This window comes from Taudactylus pleione, unplaced genomic scaffold, assembly GCF_031769625.1.
Source record: "Taudactylus pleione unplaced genomic scaffold, aTauple2 ptg000347l, whole genome shotgun sequence".
Classification (NCBI taxonomy): domain Eukaryota; kingdom Metazoa; phylum Chordata; class Amphibia; order Anura; family Myobatrachidae; genus Taudactylus; species Taudactylus pleione.
This window is the reverse complement of record NW_028284748.1, coordinates 921,173-941,642: the sequence shown is the minus strand read 5'-3', so window position 1 is coordinate 941,642 and position 20,470 is coordinate 921,173. Positions and strand designations below refer to the sequence as shown.

Sequence of the window (20,470 nt, the reverse complement as noted above, 5' to 3'; positions counted from 1 at the left end):
GGTCGTCTGTAACCACCACGTAAGGGACAGGCGAACCTCCTGGGTGAGCACAATCGTCTGGGACTTCAGAGACTGAGTCAGCCCGTTCCACTTGGACAGGATCAGGTGCTGCAGAGGTCTGGAGTGAAACTGGGCGTATTCCACCATGTCGAACACCGACACCATGGAGCCCAGTAACCTCATCGCCGAGTGTAAGGACACCCGGCGGCTGTGCAGACAACTGCGCACCCTTGACTGTAAAGCAGAGATCTTGTCCTCCGTCACGAAGATCCTTTGCTGTCCCGAGTCCAATAAGGCTCCAAGATGCAGAATCCTCCGAGACGGGATTAGAGTGGACTTCTGCCAGTTGATTAGCCAGCCGTGCCGTTGCAGCAGTGCAATGGTCAGGTCCAAGTGGCGTAACAGGAGCTCTGGAGATCCTGCCACCAATAACAGGTCGTCCAAATACGGCAACATGCGGACTCCCTGCAGCCGCAGAGAAGCCGCCATGACCGCCATCACCTTGGTGAAAACACGTGGTGCTGTTGCCAGGCCAAAAGGTAACGCCCGAAACTGGAAGTGGTCGCTGCTGATTGCAAACCTGAGGAACTGTTGATGGCGCCAAAGAATAGGGACATGCAGGTAAGCGTCCTGTATGTCCAATGACACCAAGTAGTCCCCAGGTTCCAGCGCCAGAATGATGGACCGTAGGGTCTCCATCCGAAACTTCGGGACCCGCAAAGACTTGTTGAGTGCTTTGAGGTTGAGTATCGGACGATATGACCCATTGGGTTTCTGTACCAAAAATAGATTTGAATAGAAACCCTGGCCCCTCTGGGAGAATGGAACCGCCACTATAACTCCAGCCTGGAGCATAGTGTGCAATACCTTCCGCAGCTCCGTAGCCTTGTTCCGGTCTGATGGGAGACCCGTGGTGAAGAAGCGAGCCGGGGGTCTGTGCCGGAAGGAGAGGGCGTATCCGTGGGAAACCACCTCCAGAACCCAAGTGTCTGTCGTAGTGGTCGACCAACACTGGGCGAACTGTAGCAGGCGGCCTCCCACCCTGGGATCCCCCAAAGGGAGGCCCGGACCGTCAGGCCGCAGGCTTGTCATCTGGCTTGGGGGCCGGACGTCTGGTACTCCATGCCTGCTTCCGGGGCTTGACCGATTTCTTAGGGCCAGCCTGTCGAGGAAACGACTGTGGTTTGGGCCTGCCCTGGGCCCTAGATGACCGAAAGGACGATGGTCCCGAACCAGAAGGAGCAGCGGCCGACGGGAGACAGGCAGATTTGGCTGCCGCCAGCGTGGCCACAATCTTATCCAGATCCGGACCGAAGAGAACTTCTCCGGTAAACGGCAACGCTTCCAGACCTTTCTTGGAATCTGCGTCCGCCTTCCAGGATCGCAGCCACAAGGTGCGACGAGCAGCTACCGCTGCTGAAGAAATTCTAGACACCAGAGTACTAATGTCTAGAGCCGCCTCGTTGATGTAGGTGGCCGAATCACGGAGATTGCCAATCAACTCCGCCTGATCGGCCGGACAGTCGGATTCAAAAGAAGCCTCTAATGAATCCGCCCAGCGCTCCATCGCTCTGGCAACCCAGCAAATGGCCATAGCCGGCCGTGCTGCCCCCCCTGCAAGGGAATAAGCGGACTTCAGGCAGATTTCTACCTTGCGGTCCGTAGCATCCTTAAGGGAGGACATGGATGGCATCGGCAATGTGGCACTACGGACAAGACGGGTCACGTGAGAATCCACCTGTGGAGGGGATTCCCACTTAGCAAAATAATTATCCGCGAACGGATAAGCCACCGCCAGGCGTCTCTGCGGCTGGTATCTTTTGCCAGGTTGTTTCCACGCCTCCTCTAAATGGTCCACCAACTGACCCGAAAGAGGAAAGACTGTGGCATCGCCCTTCACATCTTTGAAAAAGGCATACTTAGATTTAGCCGCTGGGGGAACTTCGTCCTCAATCACCAAGGCTGTGCGGACCGCCCGAATAAGTCCAGGAATATATACTTTGGACTTAGCATCAGCGTCCTTAGTATGGAGAGGTTCCTGATCGTAAGGATCTAGAATCTCCCCATCATCAGACGTCCCTTCGTCATCCTCATAAGGAGCGGACAGAGACGCCACCGGCCTTTTATGAGACCGCATCACAGACTCCCCTTGCAACACATCCGACAAGTGCTGTACAGAACTTGTCAGGGAGTTAACCCACGCTGGCTCCTGAGAACCCGGGAGCGGGGAAATAGGGAGACTGTGGGGTACCACCAATTGTCGTGGGAACCCCTGCATGGGTGACGACACCACAGACTGCTGGGACAAACCCATCGGAGTAAACGCGGGCTGCGGAGCTAACTGGCCCACTAAAGCTGTTAACGCCTGAGCGAAACAAGCCCAGGGCGGCTCCTGTACCGGTGCTGTAACCGTAATAGGCCGCGCCATGGACAAACACTGCCGGCAAAGGCCCTCCGCGCTACCCTCCCCCTCCGCTAACGGTACTTTGCACGTGGTACACTGTAGCCGGAGGGGAAAATCACTTTCAGACATGATGGCACCACGTATGTGACCTCTCTCACCAATTAAGTATTAAATAGGCGAGAGACCACCCTGCAGCACCGCACCGCAAGGGCTTTAGCAGAAAGAACAGGGACAGTAATAAAGCTGACAGTTTAGAGAAGAAAAGATTACAGGCAGCAGCGCTAGCACAGTCACATACAATGCAGAAAAATAACAATTCCTGCACTAACAGCGCTGATCACTCAACTACACAGACACAGGGCCTGGTAGGACACAGCGCTGCATACACAGACCTGACCACAGCGGAGGAGAGGTATGCGGGGGGACCCAGACCACGATGCTTCCGTCCAGCGCTTCCAGCAGCGTTCACCATGCGTTCTGGAGAAGATGGCCGCCGAGGAGCAGAGAGGAGGCTGGCCTGGGGGAGGAGCGCTGCCACAGGACCAGTCGGCAGCATGCAGAGAGGGCTGTGTGCAGCGGGGGAGGCGCCGGCTGTGAGACAGGGAAGGCGCGCTCCCCTGGCATGCATTTAACCCCTGGGACGCCGCAGCGCTACCGCTCTGCTGCGGTCCGCTGTCCCAGGGGGTAGTGGAAGCGCAGGTTGGTCGCCTGGCTCCACGCTGCAGCCAGTCCCCAGGGAGCCCCCTGCCTGGGGACTTAGGACCATGTGATCAGCGGGGACCCACCGCGGGACCCCGCTGCTTACCTCTGTCCCCCTTGAATCCGGCCATGGTCCGGAGCATCTGGGGTCACCGCTAGCTGTGACCCCAGACGCCCACCAGCATCCCCGGATCAGTACCGGCGTTCTGGTACCGGCGGGGTGTAGGGAAGACAGCATGGACGTCAGGACTGACTGTCCATGCTGTTCATCCAGATGTGCAGCCACAGCTGCATGAAGAATAAGCTTCAGGGGCTCTTCTAGCCCCCACTCCAACAGGTGCACCCGACTCCGGCCGGGCACCAAACTAAACTGAGGTGCCTTGGCCCGGGGGCGGGGTATAGGAGGGGGACCTAGTGCATCCTGGGAGGCTGAAAGCTTAACTCTTTGGTGCCCTGCGACTGACGTCACACCTATACCCCAAGGTATCCTGTGGATACCCTATGGACCCTGAAGTAGAAAATAATATACTGTATATATACAGGAAGATAAATATATCTGCACAGTTGGTAGTTTTAGATTTGTGCTAATACTTGTTCTTGTTGTACCAGTTTAAAAATCCATGTTAATAGTGTATACTTATTTTTAACTATTTTTTTTATGTCTCATCAATAGCCTTAATAATAGATTTAAAATGTGTTGTACTGCTGCCCCCATAGAATCAAATTGTTATATTATATCCTGTGGAAAGGCAATAGATCTGAGGAAATATCTTGGGTGTGCTCTTATTTTTTGTAGTTTCATCCCTGTTCAGCAAACAAAACCCTGATTTCCAATATTGTTTCTGATTTTTTCAGTGAAGGACAGTTGAGTCTCTTTATTATTCTAATTTCCATACTTATTAATTACAAACTGTTCCTCATATTCCATCTCGTGGGTGTAGCTATGACCTGGTAGCTAAGCAATACCAAAAGGGTAAACGTGATTGCCACTGTATACAGAATATCATATAACATAGTAAAGTGTAAGAGGTTTGCAGTTCATGAATACATAGCATAGTTGGGGTGTGAAGAGACACCACAGATGCAGATGCTAGTTTCTGTAGCCTTCCTACCTCCTGTTTTCCTTTCATTTGACACACATTTATATCCTGATGGTTTGATTTCCAGATAAATTTCTGTGGGAAAAAAGAAAAGTAAAACAAATGATGTATTACTACTGAATAAGGATAGGCAGAGAGGAACACTGAAAGACAAAAGTTTATAAAGATTGGTGACCCTAGAAATCACCATGACATTTTGGGTGCCTTTATAAGGATCACATCAAGTTTTGTAGTTAGGCAACATGCTAATTAGAGCTGGGGTAGACATATAGCTAATTGATACAATATTTGTGTAAGGTAATTATGGTATCTGTGTCTAAACCAAAATAGTCTAAAGTGACCATGAGTGTAGACAGCATGGGGCTTATGTAATAGGTTGCGAGCTGCTGCGAACTCCTAAGAGTACTCCAGTATTTTTAAGGTGGCAATCATTTTAAAGGCAAACCCAGCCTAGTTCCCCGGCAAGTGATAAAACCTAAAAGGTTTCCTGCACTTGCCAGGCCGACCGCCAATCAAATGCCGCTACTAAAGTAAATGACCGCTGATTGGCTGTGAGTGGCCTGGCTGTTAATCAACAGCCAGGCCGCTCATTGGCCAACACACAGTGCCGGCCGCCTGCTGGCACTTGTATTTCTACAAGTGCCAAAGTACAGGCATGCTGGGACCTGTATTCCCACTGTAAAAAACAATTACACATTTATTATTATGACTATTACCCCTGCACCCACCGGCCAGGGGTACAGGGAAGAGGTCCTGGCCTGGGCTACCCCCCTGGGATCCCTGGTCTGGGCTGACTAGTTAGGGGTTTTAATGCTTTGGCCAGGGGACCCAGCGAAAGGGTCCCCTGACTGTGGATTTACACTCCGGGTAGTGGAGCCTGGTGGTGGCTTTAAAAATACGGGGAACCCCATGCCATTTTTCACCATATTTTTGAAACCAGGATCGGCTCTCAGAGCCCAGTGCTGGTTAATGAAATACTAGAGACACATTTTGTCCCCAGTATTTTTTTAAACCAGGACTGGCTCACAGAGCCTGAGGCTGGTTATGCTTTTGGGGGGGAACCAAACACCATTTTTTTTCCCCTGCTTTTTACACTTTTGTTTACACTATACACAGGGAGCATTTGGGGAAGGTACCAGAGGAGTGGTGACGAAAACCCGGATGTGTTGCGACCATTTTGGGAGCATGTTGCAGACTGAGATTGCTATCCCGTACGCAGTTATACATGGCACCAGTATCTCAGTTCTAGTGGTCACTGATAATTGACTGATCTGCTACCGATGCTGTGCCTTTATACGCAGTTGCCTGGATTTGTGAAACCACCGATGGGTAACCCAATACAAATCTCGCCGGCTACGACATTTGCATATTTTCGCACAGACGCTACGTACATATTCACAGCAGCGGTGGCATTAGCGTACATATCTGAATCAGACCCATAGTGGCCAATGTTACCCTACAGCACGGATTGAAGACTTTACACAGTGTATCAAGAGTTCCAGCAGAAACAATCATAAAAATAGATGTCAACCAAAGCAAATTCGATCTCACCCTGATGGTATTGGCAATTCACAAGATCTTAGATGAAATACGGATTCAGCACGGATCACTATTGCGATCGCGGCTGCGTAATCGCACGCAGTTCTGCTGCGAAAATATGTTAATGATTGCAACTGCTCAGCCAGCATAGAGATGCCCACTACTGCTTTCTCACATCTGTAATACCTTGCAGTCCTGCATATACATTGGTAACTTCGAGTAACATCGTCTCCTCATGCAGAATTACAGCATCTCTGACCTGTCTCAGAAATTGCAAGTCTCGTTGCGCGCAGGGAATACTCAAGCTGCGTATGCCGTCGCAGTGGCTAATTTATGCACGCCCTGGAAACGATGTTCAAACGGACAGGCATGCCTGTGTTTCTCTGACCACTCCCCCATCACAACCCCCAAACGCTGACATCCCGTCACTCACTCTGCGATTGCTTTCTATGTGTGTGCATGATCACGATCTCAATGCTGTAGCTGTGTACGCGCACTGTGGTGCATACGCAGTACGCACCATTGGCCAATCTGCGTACACGGTTGCAATTGAGATCCATGCTGAATCAGTTCCACAGTCCTGACAACGTTAATAGATGATGGTCCCGGGTCAAAAAAAAAACTTTAAATAAAGCTACAATATTTGAGATCATAATAATTGAGATGGACAAGAGGTCTGTCTCAGGAAAACTATATAATTCCAGACTTCATCTCAGGAGAGAAAGAGATCTCAACCCAAACCTGGGATAAGTTGGAAACAGGTCGCAAGTTGCTATTATACCATCTAGATTTTGATTCTTACTGGTGAACTAGCTGAATACATCATTATGAAGCCACCAGAGCAGTGTTAGGAGACAGAGGGAAAAGTGATAAGAAAGTGATAAGGTGGCAGCCACTCAGCTCCCAACTGTCAGTTTTCAAACACAGCCTGTGAGATGACAGTTGGGAGCTGATTGGCTGGCACCTTATCACTTTCTTATCACTTTTAACTCTGTCTCCTAACACTGTTTAGTAAATAGACCCCATTGTTTCCAGAAAGAAAGCTTATTGTTGTGCACGTGGATGATTTGCTACTAGCTGGTCAAGAAAGTCACATTTAAAATGTACAGAGACTTATAGGAGAAAATTTTAAATTGAAAAGCCTAGGTCCTGCAAATCACCTGCTTGGTTTAAGGATTTAGCAAAATCTAAAAGCTGGAACTATCAGTATAAATCAGCAAAACTATATTGAAACTGTCCTAATGAAATATGGTATGTCAGATGCAAATCCAGTGTATACTCCAGTCAAGGTACAAATCTAACTAGAAGCATGTCATCAACTTCAGAATCTGAAATAGAGGAGATGAGAGCTATCCCATACCAGAGAGCAATTGGGAGTATGATGTATGCAAGTGTTGGAGGTCGTCTGGACATTACACATGCAGTGAGTCGCATTAGCGGGATTTCACTGAATCCTGGAAACAGCATTGGTTAGCAGGTATGAGAATCTTGAGATACCTAAAGGGTACTAGCCCATTAAAACTTATGTTTTCAAACACAGAGGGGTCTATTTAATAAGCCTTGGATAGAGATAAAGTGTACGGAGATAAAGTACCAGCCAATCAGCTCCTAACTGCCATGTCACAAAAATGACAGGAGCTGATTGGCTGGTACTTTATCTCCATTCACCTTCTCTCCATCCACGGCTTAGTAAATAGATCCCTAAAACTTTAAATATTCTATGATGCAGATGAAGACAACATATTGGCTAACTAGTTGAATTCACAGGTGCAGCGATAAGTTGGACAAGTAATTGTGATCTAAATTATGAGAGAGCAAAATACTGCCGATCTATTACCTAAAGGACATACATCACAAGCACTGACTGCATTTTGTGAAAAATTTGGACTGAAATGTGATAATTAATTAGGTTTATTATTATTGCTTGATGCTTTTATTATAGCAAGTTTTGAGAAAGTGTGAGACATTTAGAACTCGTAACAAGAAACATCTCTAAGCGAGGGGGGGTGTTGAAATGTAGTTAAATTGTTAAACACTACAAATCTCTTGACTGTATATGACTCATCTGACTCAATAACATCACATGTCTGTGTATGACTCATCAGACACAATAATATCATTTATCTATAGTGCATGACTCCTCACATATCTGAGTCACCAGACTTAAAGATCAACCCAATCAGACTGCAGGTGCAAGATTTGTTTTCTTGGCTCTACAGAAGGTTCTGCATGTGCCAAAGCCTGTCATTGTGTGCACTGGAGCCTCGCAGTGCTGTACAGCCCAAGAGTGATTACAGGTTGAGTCTCCCAAATCCATAATGCTTGGGATCAGTGGTATTTTGGATATCGGAAATATTCCGTATTTTGGAATGTCTACATAAAATAATTACATTTCTTGGGAATGGGCCCCAAATCTAATCACAGAATGCATTTATGATTCATATACACCTTATACACACAGCCTGCAGATAATTTTCTACAATATTTTCAATAATTTTGTGGCTCAAACAAAGTTTGTGTACATATATGAAATGCAATTATGTTTCATATACACCTTTATACACACAGCCTGAAGGTAATTTTATACAATAGTTTTAATAATTTTGTGCCTTAAACAAAGTTTGTGTACATTGGACCATCAAAAAGCAAAGGTTTCACTATCTCAGTTATGCTAAAAATATTCCTTATTTCGGAATATTCCGTATTTCGGAATATTTGGATATGGGAGACTCAACCTGTAGTACCTTATCGTAATCAAGCGCGCCGATAGCCGGGCCCGGGTAAAGGGTAGGAGAAAAAATAATTTTTTGTAGCGGCGCTGCGCGCCGGGGAGGGTGTTGCTGTGAGCCCCTCAGCCCGGCGCATAGCCAGTGGGGGCATGATCAGTGTGATCGCTCCCCCCACAGGCATAGGAGACTGCTCGCAGTTGCTAAGCAGCAGCCACAGCAGTCTCCCAGTGCAGCCCAGCACACAGCAGCGTGTGTGCCCCCGCCGGGACCCTCCAGCAAGCCCGAGCCCGCGTAATTAGTACCCGCTCCGCCCCCCTCTCGGCGCCCCTGATCGTAATGACTGCTGTTTATCTTCTATCACCTGTATCCTATTATCGGAATCAAAACCTACTCTGGTTTGGAATCAACGTGTGGACTAACCTCATTGTTCACATCCACTATGCACCTACCAACTTGTAGGCATATGCTAATATGCATCACACACATCACAATACATAGTCAGCCATGCATTTGATAAAATAATGATTGGCAGAAGGTATGGGAACCAGTCCAGTTAATAATTCTCGTTCTGGACTGTGTAATCTACCAGTATTTCCTATGTATTGAGTGGAGCAGCATTGAGTGTAGAGAATGGGATGGGTCAATGGCACTTTGAAATCCTGGGACTTGAGAATGTTCCTTTGTGGAGAAGCAAATATAAATGTTCACCCCTAACAAATACTATGTATGAGTTGTTGCATTAGCTGCATTTCTGCAACAGCAGCCAGGGAACACTTGCAGCAGGACATGAGATAAAATTGAGGCCACAGATGCTTTCTGATACTTCATATCATGGGGCCTTAAAGGATAGCAGAAAATTGCAATGGACCACAACCTGCCTGGATTAGTCCTATCTCACTGTGCTGTTGCGCATGGTACAAACTAGAACAATCTCATATTGCAGCTCAGATCATCAAATCGGTGGTGCACACCTATAGGAGATATTTGGCAGCATTACCATTGATTTGTTTGTCAATAGCATTGATTTGTCCATGCCATCTACAACCCTCACTACTAGTAGAGGCAACAGTTGCTGTATCAAACAGTGAAAACATAGGAGAAGTGGACCAGTGGATAATTTGATTATAGCAACCAGCCAGCTTCTGGCTATCATTTTATAGAATGTACTTGACAAATGCTACCTTGAAGCTGATTGGTTGCTCTGGGCAACTTCTCTACTGGTCCACTTCTCCACTCTTTTCTTTGCTTGATACATCAACCCACAGGAGTCTACTGACAGTTGGATTCTTCCAAGGAGTAGGGAAATTGTAGCCACCCCAACAATAGTGGCACTATAGAGCTAGGACATGTGGCACATGCAAAGACTCAGGGCCGGCTCGAGGCATGTTCGATCAGTGCGGTCAAACAAAGGTGCCACCCCATAGAGGGCGCACCCCACCCAACCATCCCGATTTCAGCTGTACAGTCCTACTTTTCAGGCACGCCCCCAAATAACGTCATTTAGGGGGTGAGGTCTATGTTAATTAGGCCACATCCCCTTTCCAGTCGTGGTCGCCTCCATCTTGTTCGGCACAGGACGCGACTCCTACTGGAGCCGGCCCTGCAAAGACTCTATTCACTCATTATAAATGGTGCCACATTTAACAGACAAGTATACAATACAGACCCCCAGTACCGAGGATAGGATTGAAGGTTTGCATTTTTGGACAAGAGAATCAAATTATGCTGGGACAGTGCACACTTTAGTGTATCTTATGTAGACTCGTCTCTAAGCTCTAATAGGTAGAAACCAAGGCAATGATTCAGAGCTGGCCTCCTGGCCACTCGCTAAGCTGTGGGTGACCACCCACAGCTTTTGCGAGTGGCCAGGTGATGGTCGCGTTGGTCGCGACCATCGGGCTTGCGATGAGACCCTTGTGGTAGGGTCTCGTCTGCTGCAAGCCCCAGTGAGCTTCCGGCTCTTATAGACTCGTGATGTCAGTAGGGCCGCCCCCAAACGGCAGGCGTTCCTTCGGGAACGCCTCAGTTTGGCCAGCCACCCCCACCCGCCCCTACCAAACAGGGCGAGCTGTCGATCAACATCGACAGCCGCCCCCTTTAGGATGTGAGCACCGGAGCGAGTGATTTCTCGCTCGCTCCGGGGCTCGCACACGCTTAGTGCACACGCCACAGCCATCGACCTGCTTGCGAGAGCTAAGCACTCGCGAGCGGGTCTGAATCAGGCCCTGTATTCCATAATATGAGGGTGGTTCAATAAATGAGGTAATAAGACCTCCCATTGCGCAAATTTGTTCAAATTCGTACATATACGTATAATCAATAGTATGGCCTAGGTACAATTTATTTTTCCACATAATCCCCATACTTGTCTAAGCATTTGTTACAATGGTACACCAATCCTGGCATCGAAGAAATCAGTGTCATGCACCTAAAGCCAGGACTTGTGGTCCCAAAACACGGTCGCCATGACCTTCTTTGCTGATGGAGTCGTTTTGCATCCCTTTGAAGGTGAGGACCATACGTGTTTTCATGTCATGGATGCTAGCTTCGTCTCCGGTGTCACATGATGCACCCACATTTCATCACCTGTAGCAATACACTGCAGGAAGTGCACTCCCTTCTCCATGGTACAGCTTAAAGTGTATAAGAGACAATGCCATCCTATTGGTTTTGCAAATTTCTGTGAGTTGCTTCGGTACCCAGCGTGAGCATTTTTTCCTGTACCCCAGTTGCTCATGAACGATGTTGTGCACAGTACCCACTGAGATGTTCAGTTCATCAGCAATATCACTTGCTCTAATGTATCTGTCCTAGCAAATCAGACCTCCGATGTGGCACAAATTCTAATCTGTGGTGGATTGGATGTTGCTCATCTTGAACGCCTGTTCTGTTCTTATAAAAGGGAGTGCATCAAACCCAAACCTGTTTCCGTGACATGACGTAATCACCGTACACCTTGACAAGTTGGCGATGAATTTCAGCTGCTGATGTGCCCTTTAGATGCCGAAATCACAATATGCACCTCAATGTCTGACAGTGTTTCCGCCAGCCCCACTATCTTACAACTGATGTTGGGATGGTATGATTAATATGAGGCACAGTCAAAATCCTCTGTCATTTGCGGTTCCATTGGCGTTCCTAATTATGCACCACAGTATGTGAGTTTCCATGGAAAAATGGCAGCTGTTGCACTGGCAGATGGGAGGAGCTGTCCTTTTACCTATAAATTACGTAACTTCTGGTTGCTCTTTTGTGGACAAGCACATTTCTAGGCAGAAAATGCCAATGTCATAAAAGCCTTTAAACATACAATAGTGACACATATACAAAGTGACACAAGTAATAAAGACCATCTTGATGTGCTTGGACTCTCATGATTAACTTATGCATTTTCAGGGATAAACTGGGCAGATTTTTTGGAGAAAAACTGAGAACTTTATACAACTGAAAGAGTTGAGCACTGAAGCTGCAAGAACTTGGACATTGATGTGATGTTTATAAAGCAACTTTCTCCATACAATTAAATAGATATGTACCTTAAACAGCTTTTGTAGAAGTAACGTTCGATTCAATTATTTATAAAATACTTTGGAGCAGTAAAGTGAAAAAAGCTTTTGAATTGTTTACATATATGTCTAATTGTGTTGATTGCTGGGGTAAGAATTTCTGCTGTGGTATAGATTTAATGGTAAATCCAATTAAGTCCAGATATTTTCTGGTGTTATGGAAGGTATGTGTTTGGCATCCAGGCAGTCTGGATGCCGACGCCTACATTACTGACGCCGGTCAGAATCCCGTTGCTGGCATCCCGACTGTTGGGATGCTGAAGGTAAGTAACGGGGTTGGGGGGAGGGTTACGGTTAGGTTTAGGCACTAGGGAAAGGATTAGGTTTAGGGGGAGGGGAAGGTTAGGTTTAGGCACTAGGGGGGGAGGATAGGTTCAGGTACCAGGGAGGGACGTTAGGCACTAATGGGGGAGTGTTAGGTTTAGGGTGCGGGGAGGGGGAAGTTAGGTTTAGGCACTAGGGGTGGAGGGTTAGGGTAGGAAGAGGGGTAGGGTTAGCATACCGACCACCACGTGTCAGTATGTTAACCCTGTCGGGATCCAGGCGTTTGGATTCTGACCGCCTGGATCCCGACTGCCAGTATTGCATACCGATTCCATTAGGGGACTCCAGATAGTGCAATCTGTCTCAGGACCATGGCTTCCAAACAGATTGTCATTTCTGTGCCATAGTGAAAATTTTAGAAGGGACAGACGGGATCCAACAGTTTTGGAAAATATTGGTAATAATGAAGACTGAACTGACAAATAAGGAAGTGTACAGTTTTGTAGGCAAAGAGATGGTGTAAGAAAGAAGGGTTTTCCTTCTTGAAGAACTGGGCAGAAATCTCCCTACAGCAGCTAAGAAAAGTATAAACTGACATTACAGGTCTAATTTAAAGTACTAAATATAAACATGGTGTTTGAAACAGGTTGCGGATTGGCCATAGGCCTAATTAGGAGTTTTTCCAGTGGGCCGGTGCCCCCCATGATGTCATGGGTGTTACAAGCAACTGGAGAGAACCTGGCTACTCACATATGGTTGTTGTTTTAAGTAGTAGTTCCCTAATCACATGATTACCTGTTCAGGGGTTACAGACGTTGAACATTGGTGTCACGTCCGGGCACTAGGACTACCTCTGATGAGGTTAAGAACCGGGGGGTTTAGGATGATTGTATGGAAATGACGGAGATGACAGACTAAGTCCCCTAGTTGCGGCCAAACCCAGATTTGGCTAGACCTGCCCCGAGGCACGGAGTCTAACTCACTTGTTTTTTTTTCCAGTGACCCTTCCAATTGGGATTTGGTTTTCTCCGCAAAAAGTGAGCAGGTCAGGGCCCTCTGGACAGGTACCTGGGAGTGGCAGAAGATAGTATATAGGAGACGTCTAACACCGGGAACACTAGAATTAGCACAGAGGAATGGTTTGTACTGAGACACAGGGACAGAATACGCTAAGATGCTCTGGGGATGTACTGGAGGTGCAGAAATGAAGTTATATTGAGACACAGGAACAACTACACGAAGATGCCACTTGGGGCGCACTGGAGGTATAAACAGAACTTGTGCTGAAGCACAAGGAAAAGGTACACAAGGACGCTACTTGGGACGCACTGGAGGTGTGGACTGAACTTGTACAGAAGCTCGGAGATGAAGTACACCGCAGTGTGTATTTTGTACGCTATATGTAATTCCAGATGCATCGGTAGTTGATACGAAGTTGCTCACAACGGTGCAGACTTTGTACACAATGGTGTATATTTTGTAAACAAAGGTGCAACTCCGGACGCACCAGAAGATGACCTTGGAATAGTACTCGAAGATGTGTATGTTGTACACAAAGGTGAGACTCCGGATGCACCGGCAGATGACTTTGAAAGTGTACACAGTGGTGTGTACTTTGTACATGATGATGTGTATTTTGTACACAAAGGTGCGACTCCGGATGCACCGGCAGAGGACTTGAAAGGATACACAATGGGACAACTTAAGACACACAGGAAGAACTTGTTCTGAACTCGGGGACTGAATACAAAGAGGTGCGATTGAAGACACACAGGTAGCCAAGAACTTGTAATGAATACAGGACCAAATACACCGAGGTGCGATTGGAGACCCACAGGAAGCCAGGAACACTGAGGGAAGCAATACGGCCTCTGGAACATAGCACAGCTGTCACCAAGAATGACTATGTGCAGTCATATAGCGATGTTGATCAGCAACTTCCTGTTGCAGGAATCGGACCTAAATACCCCTAGGCAGCTGGTCATTGGATCATGAGATCAGCTGGGAGACTGCTGAGCTGCCATTGGAGGAGACTGACCAGGTGAGATGAACCAACATGGATACGCCCATGCCTGCTAACACAGGAGTCAGGACGCACGCATGGAAGTCCGAGCGGACCCCGGGGAGAATCCTCAGCCCTAACCCACCACTACAACTGGCGTCTGCACACCTCAGAGCCTAGAGACAACAGTACAGCAGTGAGTAAAGGCCGATCCCATGCCGCATCCTGACAATTGGTCCTTTATCTAGCCCTCAAAATCTTTATTTGTGTGCCATTGATAGCTTTGCTCTTCCTTCCTGGATGTTGTGTGTTTGGCTCAGCTCGCACGTATGCATTTTGTGCTACTGTGAACATCGGATCTGACTTCAGTTTGTTCTCACAATTCTCATACTAATATAGTGGCTTTGACACTGGCTTGTTCTCACTATTCTCGGACTGATATACTTGCTTTGACTCCTGCTTGCTCTCTCTGTTCTCAGACTGAAATACCGGCTTTGGCATTGGCTTGTTCTCACCATTCACAGACAAATTCACTGGTAAAGACCCAGCTTGTGCACTTTACTCTATTAACTGGTATACTCTAATCTAAGTTTTGTGCCTGTATTCCTGGATTTTTTGCCATGCCGTGCCACAGTTGGCACATACAAAATCTGAAATTCCAAACAGCTAGTTTATATAGTGCTAGGAACATTGGCCTTATTTGTTGATGTAAAGTGCTAATAGGGTCCAGCCAAGCAGCGACTGAGCTTAAGACGCTCACAGGTAAAGCAAAAGCTGCAAGAAAAGATTGGAGACACTTTCTACCAAATGTCCTGATCGTGGTGGTCAGTTGGAAGATATCTCAGGCATGTGTTAGCTGTGTAGGTGCTGGAACAGTGGTCAATGCTGGTGAAAGGTCGCATGTCTCTGGAGCAAAAGGGGAGACGTCCCTCTCCCACTATGTCTCCCATACACAATAAGCTGTTGACATGTAATTAAATGGTTAAACGCTTAAGCTGTCTCTTAACTTCGTAGTAGTACTGTGTATCAAGGACAATTGTTGGCATCTTATGCCTGTAGCAATAATTGTCCCACTTCTGTTTCTCCAGTGGCTTCCCTACCTGTTCTGACACCTGATGCAGGTAGAGGCGGGCGGGCTTGTAGTGCGTGTGCCAGCAAAAGGGGTGTGGCTTTGGGGTGGGGCGTGGCCTCGCAGCCCAAGCCCCCTTTTTTGTCACTCTGGGGGTGACGGAGATGCGGACTGTCCCCAGGGACCAGTCTGTTTTGCAGTGCCGGTTCCCTCACTATGTCAGGAGCTGAGTGCTGCACGTAATGCTACAGTGCAGCACCCGACTCCTGTCACTGAGAAGGAGCCAGCACTTTGGTGTCATCCCTCGGTGATTGACACACGTGTGCGGTCCGCACCCCCCATGTGACGCCATTGTGTTTCTCACAATACATATTCCTTTGCAATTGAACTCTGTGGCCGCTCTTATCTAGGACACTGATGACAATAAGATTGTTCCCATCTCTGGTACACAAAATATTTTCTGGATTTCTGTGACTTTTGTTCTTGATCCAATTCTCAAGCAAGCTTTAATTGTTCCAACTGTTGTGGCTGTCAACGTTTGATTGCCAATTCCATTGGTTGTGATAGGATCACATTCACTAAGCTACTTCTACTACAATAGGTCTGCAGCCTCTGGTGGGACACTACTAAAGAATTATTAAGCCATAGCCAGGATCAGGTTGAATTTAACACTAGTGAGTCAATCCTAAACACATTACATGATATAGGGTCATAGGGAATCAATGAATTTTAAAATGGTTAAAAAATGACACCTATCACTTAGGAAGGAGGGGTGGAGTGTTTGTGCAAAAATGGGCATTTATTATACTGGGGGTAGAGGTTACACAAATGGGAATCTACTGCCACTAGGGGGAAGGGGAAGTAATGCTAATGGAGAGCAATTATCACTGGGGGGTCCATTGCCAATAGGGGTGAGAGGTCATTTTACAATGGGGGCCTGCAGACACAGGGTGGTATGAACCACCCCTAATCATATATATTTTTCAAATATTTTAATGAATTAAAAAAAATGTTTTTTACTTACTTAAATGTAAAAATATCGTACATTTTTGAGGCCTATTTCATAAAATGTAGCTATTTCTTTTGTTTTAAAGAATATAGATTACACAAAAGGAGGAGGAGTCTTTTCTCCAGAAAGACTCAAGGCGCTTTACCGAAAACACTGAACATAGGGCCTGAGTCATCACGGAACGCCATTGCAATCGCGGCTGCGGTTACGCACACAGATCTGCTGCGAAAATATGCTAATTAATGCAATCGCAAAGCTGTTGCACAGCCAGCATAGAGACACCCACTACCGCTATCTCACATCTGTAATACCATGCAGCCCTGCGTATCGGGAACATCGAGTTACATCTGTCCCTCATGCACAATTACAACAACTCTGACTTTATAATTGATAACCTCGTCACACGCTGTGAGTACACAAGCTGCGTATGTCATCGCAGTGGCTAATTTATGCACAACCAATGCAACGGCGTTCAAACAGATAAGGCACCCCTGCGTTTCTCAAACCACTCCCCCGTCACCACCCCCAAACGCTGTCCCGTCCCTCGGTCTGCGATGGCTTTGTATCTGCATAGGTGATTGCAGTGCGATCGCAATGCTAACTCACGCACTGTGGTGCATGCACAGTACGCACCATCGGCCGATCTGCGTACGCTGTTGCAGTTGCGATCCGTGATTAATCAGGCCCATAATACAGGGATGATGCAGCCATTTTGTATCAAAAAGTACAAGTATTACTTCCTACCCATGAAAGTACAAGACGAAATAGCCATCTTGGGGGAACTAAATAGGTTACACTAGGCAGAATTTATTATTCTGAACCAACTAGAACCTGGTAAAATATATTAACATGCATTATTATAGGGTAATGATATAGTCACATGCAGGGCCGTAACTAGGGATGTGCGCCCAGTGCCGCTGCACACAGTACTTGCTTCTGACTAGTAGGGTGCCTGGACCGACACCCTGCAGCCAGGATCAAAGCCTGCAAAGCCTTTAGACGTTCTTAGCAGGCACCCTGTAGTCTGTGCCGCTGATTGGAGCGTCCTCAGGACGCTTCAATCAGTGCCGCACTAACTGGTGCTACCAGCCCACCCCTCCACGTGACATAATGGCTTCATGCACCCGACATCATGATGTCAGCGCAAAGGGAGCGGCCAGCACAGGGCGCTATTTGGCTTTAATTGAGAGAGAGTCTCTGATTATGTCCTCCAAATCCATATTCATAAAACATTGTATCTCCCATCTGCAAGTTGGAAAACTCATTTTCCATCTATAGAGCATCCCAAAAACATGTCCTACATAATTAAATCTTATTTGAGCTTCTAAATGCCAGGCTGTGTTTGAAAAATGATGGTTAGAATGATTGGTACTTCATCTCTCTCCACTTTATCTCTCTCTAAGGTTTGATACATCACTCCCTATATGCCACACTGTGCATGCTGCCAATTCACATTATATGCCACACTGCGCATGCCACAATTCACATTATATTCCACACTGTGCATGTTGCCAATTTACATTATATGCCACTGTGCATACCCCAAATTACATTATATGCCACATTGTGTATGCCCCAATTCACATTATATGCCACACTGTGCATGCCCCAATTTACATTATATGTAAAACTGTGTATTCCCCCAATTCACATTATAACACACTATGCTGCACTGCTCTCCCCAGATTATTTTTTTACTAATTTGCTGATTCAGCTTCTGTAAATCCTGCAGTAACTCCATTCCTAACTTATCGCCACGCAGTCTGGTGAAGGAGGTGGGCCAAAAGATGGGAACATCACCTGCTTCATTTATAATACTGGAAGGGACACGGCTGGCCAGTCATGCTGACACCTCTGAGAGGAGTCCCATTGATTCTCAGGCCAGGAAGATTGTTGTAGTCTTACCTATAGCCAGGATTGTGCTCCCCCTATGACCCGCTCCCCTGGCAGGTGATCTTCTACCCAACCTCCTGCATGCAGGACCCACCAATGATCATGTCAGTGTATTTTCCTGCCTGTTATTAGGGTCCTGCTGTGATGCATGGGAGTAGAGATCCCTAGGACACTGCTGTCCCTATGTGTCTAATTATAACCTGGATGTCCCAACTCTTCACCACACCAATAAAGAAATATTTTCACTTATACCCCAGGTTGATAACCACTGTTACAAACCATGCATTTTGGTTTGTATTCTCTACTCACCTTTTGGTATTTCAACTCTAAATTGTTTGAGTCCAGCAGAATTTGATAGAGCGCATCCCTGCAAGTAGAGACAATTGTATTGACATGGCCCTGCCTTAATATTACTGCTATCACCAATAAATCAAACAGCACTAATATTGCTTAATTAAATGTATAATTAGAATGACAGAAATTAATGAGGGGATTGCTATAAAGAAAAATAATAAAGGAATGAATCATGAAAGTTATTAAAGCAACAAAAACGCTACTATGTCACTGTCTCACCTGTCCCCAATGTACAACGTCCTGTTCACCTTCAGAGTCGTTTGGATGTTTAGATGGTCTCTTTCTTTATCAGGAATTCGGCTCGGACCATTTCCTATGAATACAGGATATGTATGGAGATCTGAGAAAAACAAGTAGAGTAAGAGAGAGGTAGGAAAAAACAGTAGAAATAAAACAATAGAAACAGAAATAAGACAACAGCCATTGGGCCTGATTCAGCATGGATGGCTATTGTAATAGCGTACGCAGATCGGTCGATGGTGCATACTGTGCATGCGTATACAGCGCGTGCGTGAGTTAGCATTGCGATTGCTTTGCGATCACTAAAGCATAATGAAAGCCATCGCAGAGTGAGTGAAAGGCTGTGAGCATTTAGGGGTGGTGACGGGGGAGTGGTCAGAGAAACGCAGGTGTGCCTGTCCGTTTGAACGCCGTTTCCTGGACGTGCATAAATTAGCCACTGAGATGGCATATGCAGCTTGAGTACTCACTGCGTTCAACAAGACTTGCAGTTTCTGCGGCAGGTTAGACCTGCTGTAATTCTGCATGAGGAGCCAAAGTTACTCGATGTTACAGATGTATTTGCAGGACTGCAAGGTATTACAGATGTGAGATAGCGGTAGTGGGCATCTCTCTGCTGGCCTCTGCAATGGCTTTCCAATTGCATTCATTAGCATATTTTTGCAGCAGACCTCCGTGCGTAATAGCAACTGCAATCGCAATAGCAATGCATGACGAATCAGGCCCATAGTGCAGAAATCAATAAGAGTGGAAAGATAGACAATAAAATGGAAGACATTTCAATTATTGTTGAGATAAATGAAAAGAGTGACACTCACACTCAGACCCAACTCTGATCATTGGTTCCTCTTCCTCGGGAATCACAGAGACTCCAATACCTCCCATTATCACAAGGCAAAACCACAAGAGCCCAGTGTGAAGGTGCATGGTACATATACCAGTTTAAATTCTATAAAAACAAAAACAAAAAAAACATACATTGGTTCCATTGGTTCCTTCCAATAAACACCATTATAAACTTTACCAATGTGGGTACATGTTACATAGTGCTGTGAGGCTTTGGGACACTTATCCTAGCACTAATCTTAACATATAATAAAAGAATTAGTAAATACTGCACAGCAAGCAGGCAGATATCCTTCCTGCGTTAGTTTTAAAATAAATTGTTTATCTATAGTTACTATACTGCATGTTTACAGTACTTTACTGATAATTTTGTCTCTATGATTTGATGTACCCTGGCCCTAGGGCTGTTTCTTTTGCTTCCTCTTTCCTGTTGTTTATATTATTTTATTGTTTATTTTATTTATTGTATGTTTTGTTGTATATATTCTGTGACGAAAAAGCACTAATAATGTAATATCGAAAAAAACAAAAAACTATTTGCACTCCTACCTAGTCCTCTTAGTCCTGATGGCAGCTGATGGTGTGCTAATGGTGTTTTTTTTCAGCACCGTGCACCAGTCCACAGTCCATACTTGCCTACTCTCCTGGAACTTGAGGGAAACACCCAAATTTGTGGGAGGATAATGCTGCAAATTGCAGGTAAATGCAGTGGCGGATCCAGGGGGGGCGATTGGAGCGATCGCCCCCCCTAGCACA

At 46.4% G+C, this 20,470-nt stretch overlaps 1 protein-coding gene across 1 annotated transcript in view; it reads right to left on the bottom strand.

The window, feature by feature from the left end:
* SEMA6B (semaphorin 6B) overlaps window positions 1-19,795 on the bottom strand; it is a 137,211-nt gene extending 117,416 nt beyond the window's left edge. Inside the window, exons 1-4 of the mRNA XM_088444070.1 lie at window positions 19,687-19,795; window positions 18,848-18,968; window positions 18,584-18,641; window positions 4,216-4,278 (exon numbers count right to left, since the gene is read on the bottom strand). Coding sequence (XP_088300196.1) covers window positions 4,216-4,278; window positions 18,584-18,641; window positions 18,848-18,968; window positions 19,687-19,795 — 351 coding nt within the window. The remainder of the gene's footprint in view (window positions 1-4,215; window positions 4,279-18,583; window positions 18,642-18,847; window positions 18,969-19,686) is intronic.
* Between the last annotated feature and the right edge of the window lie 675 nt (window positions 19,796-20,470).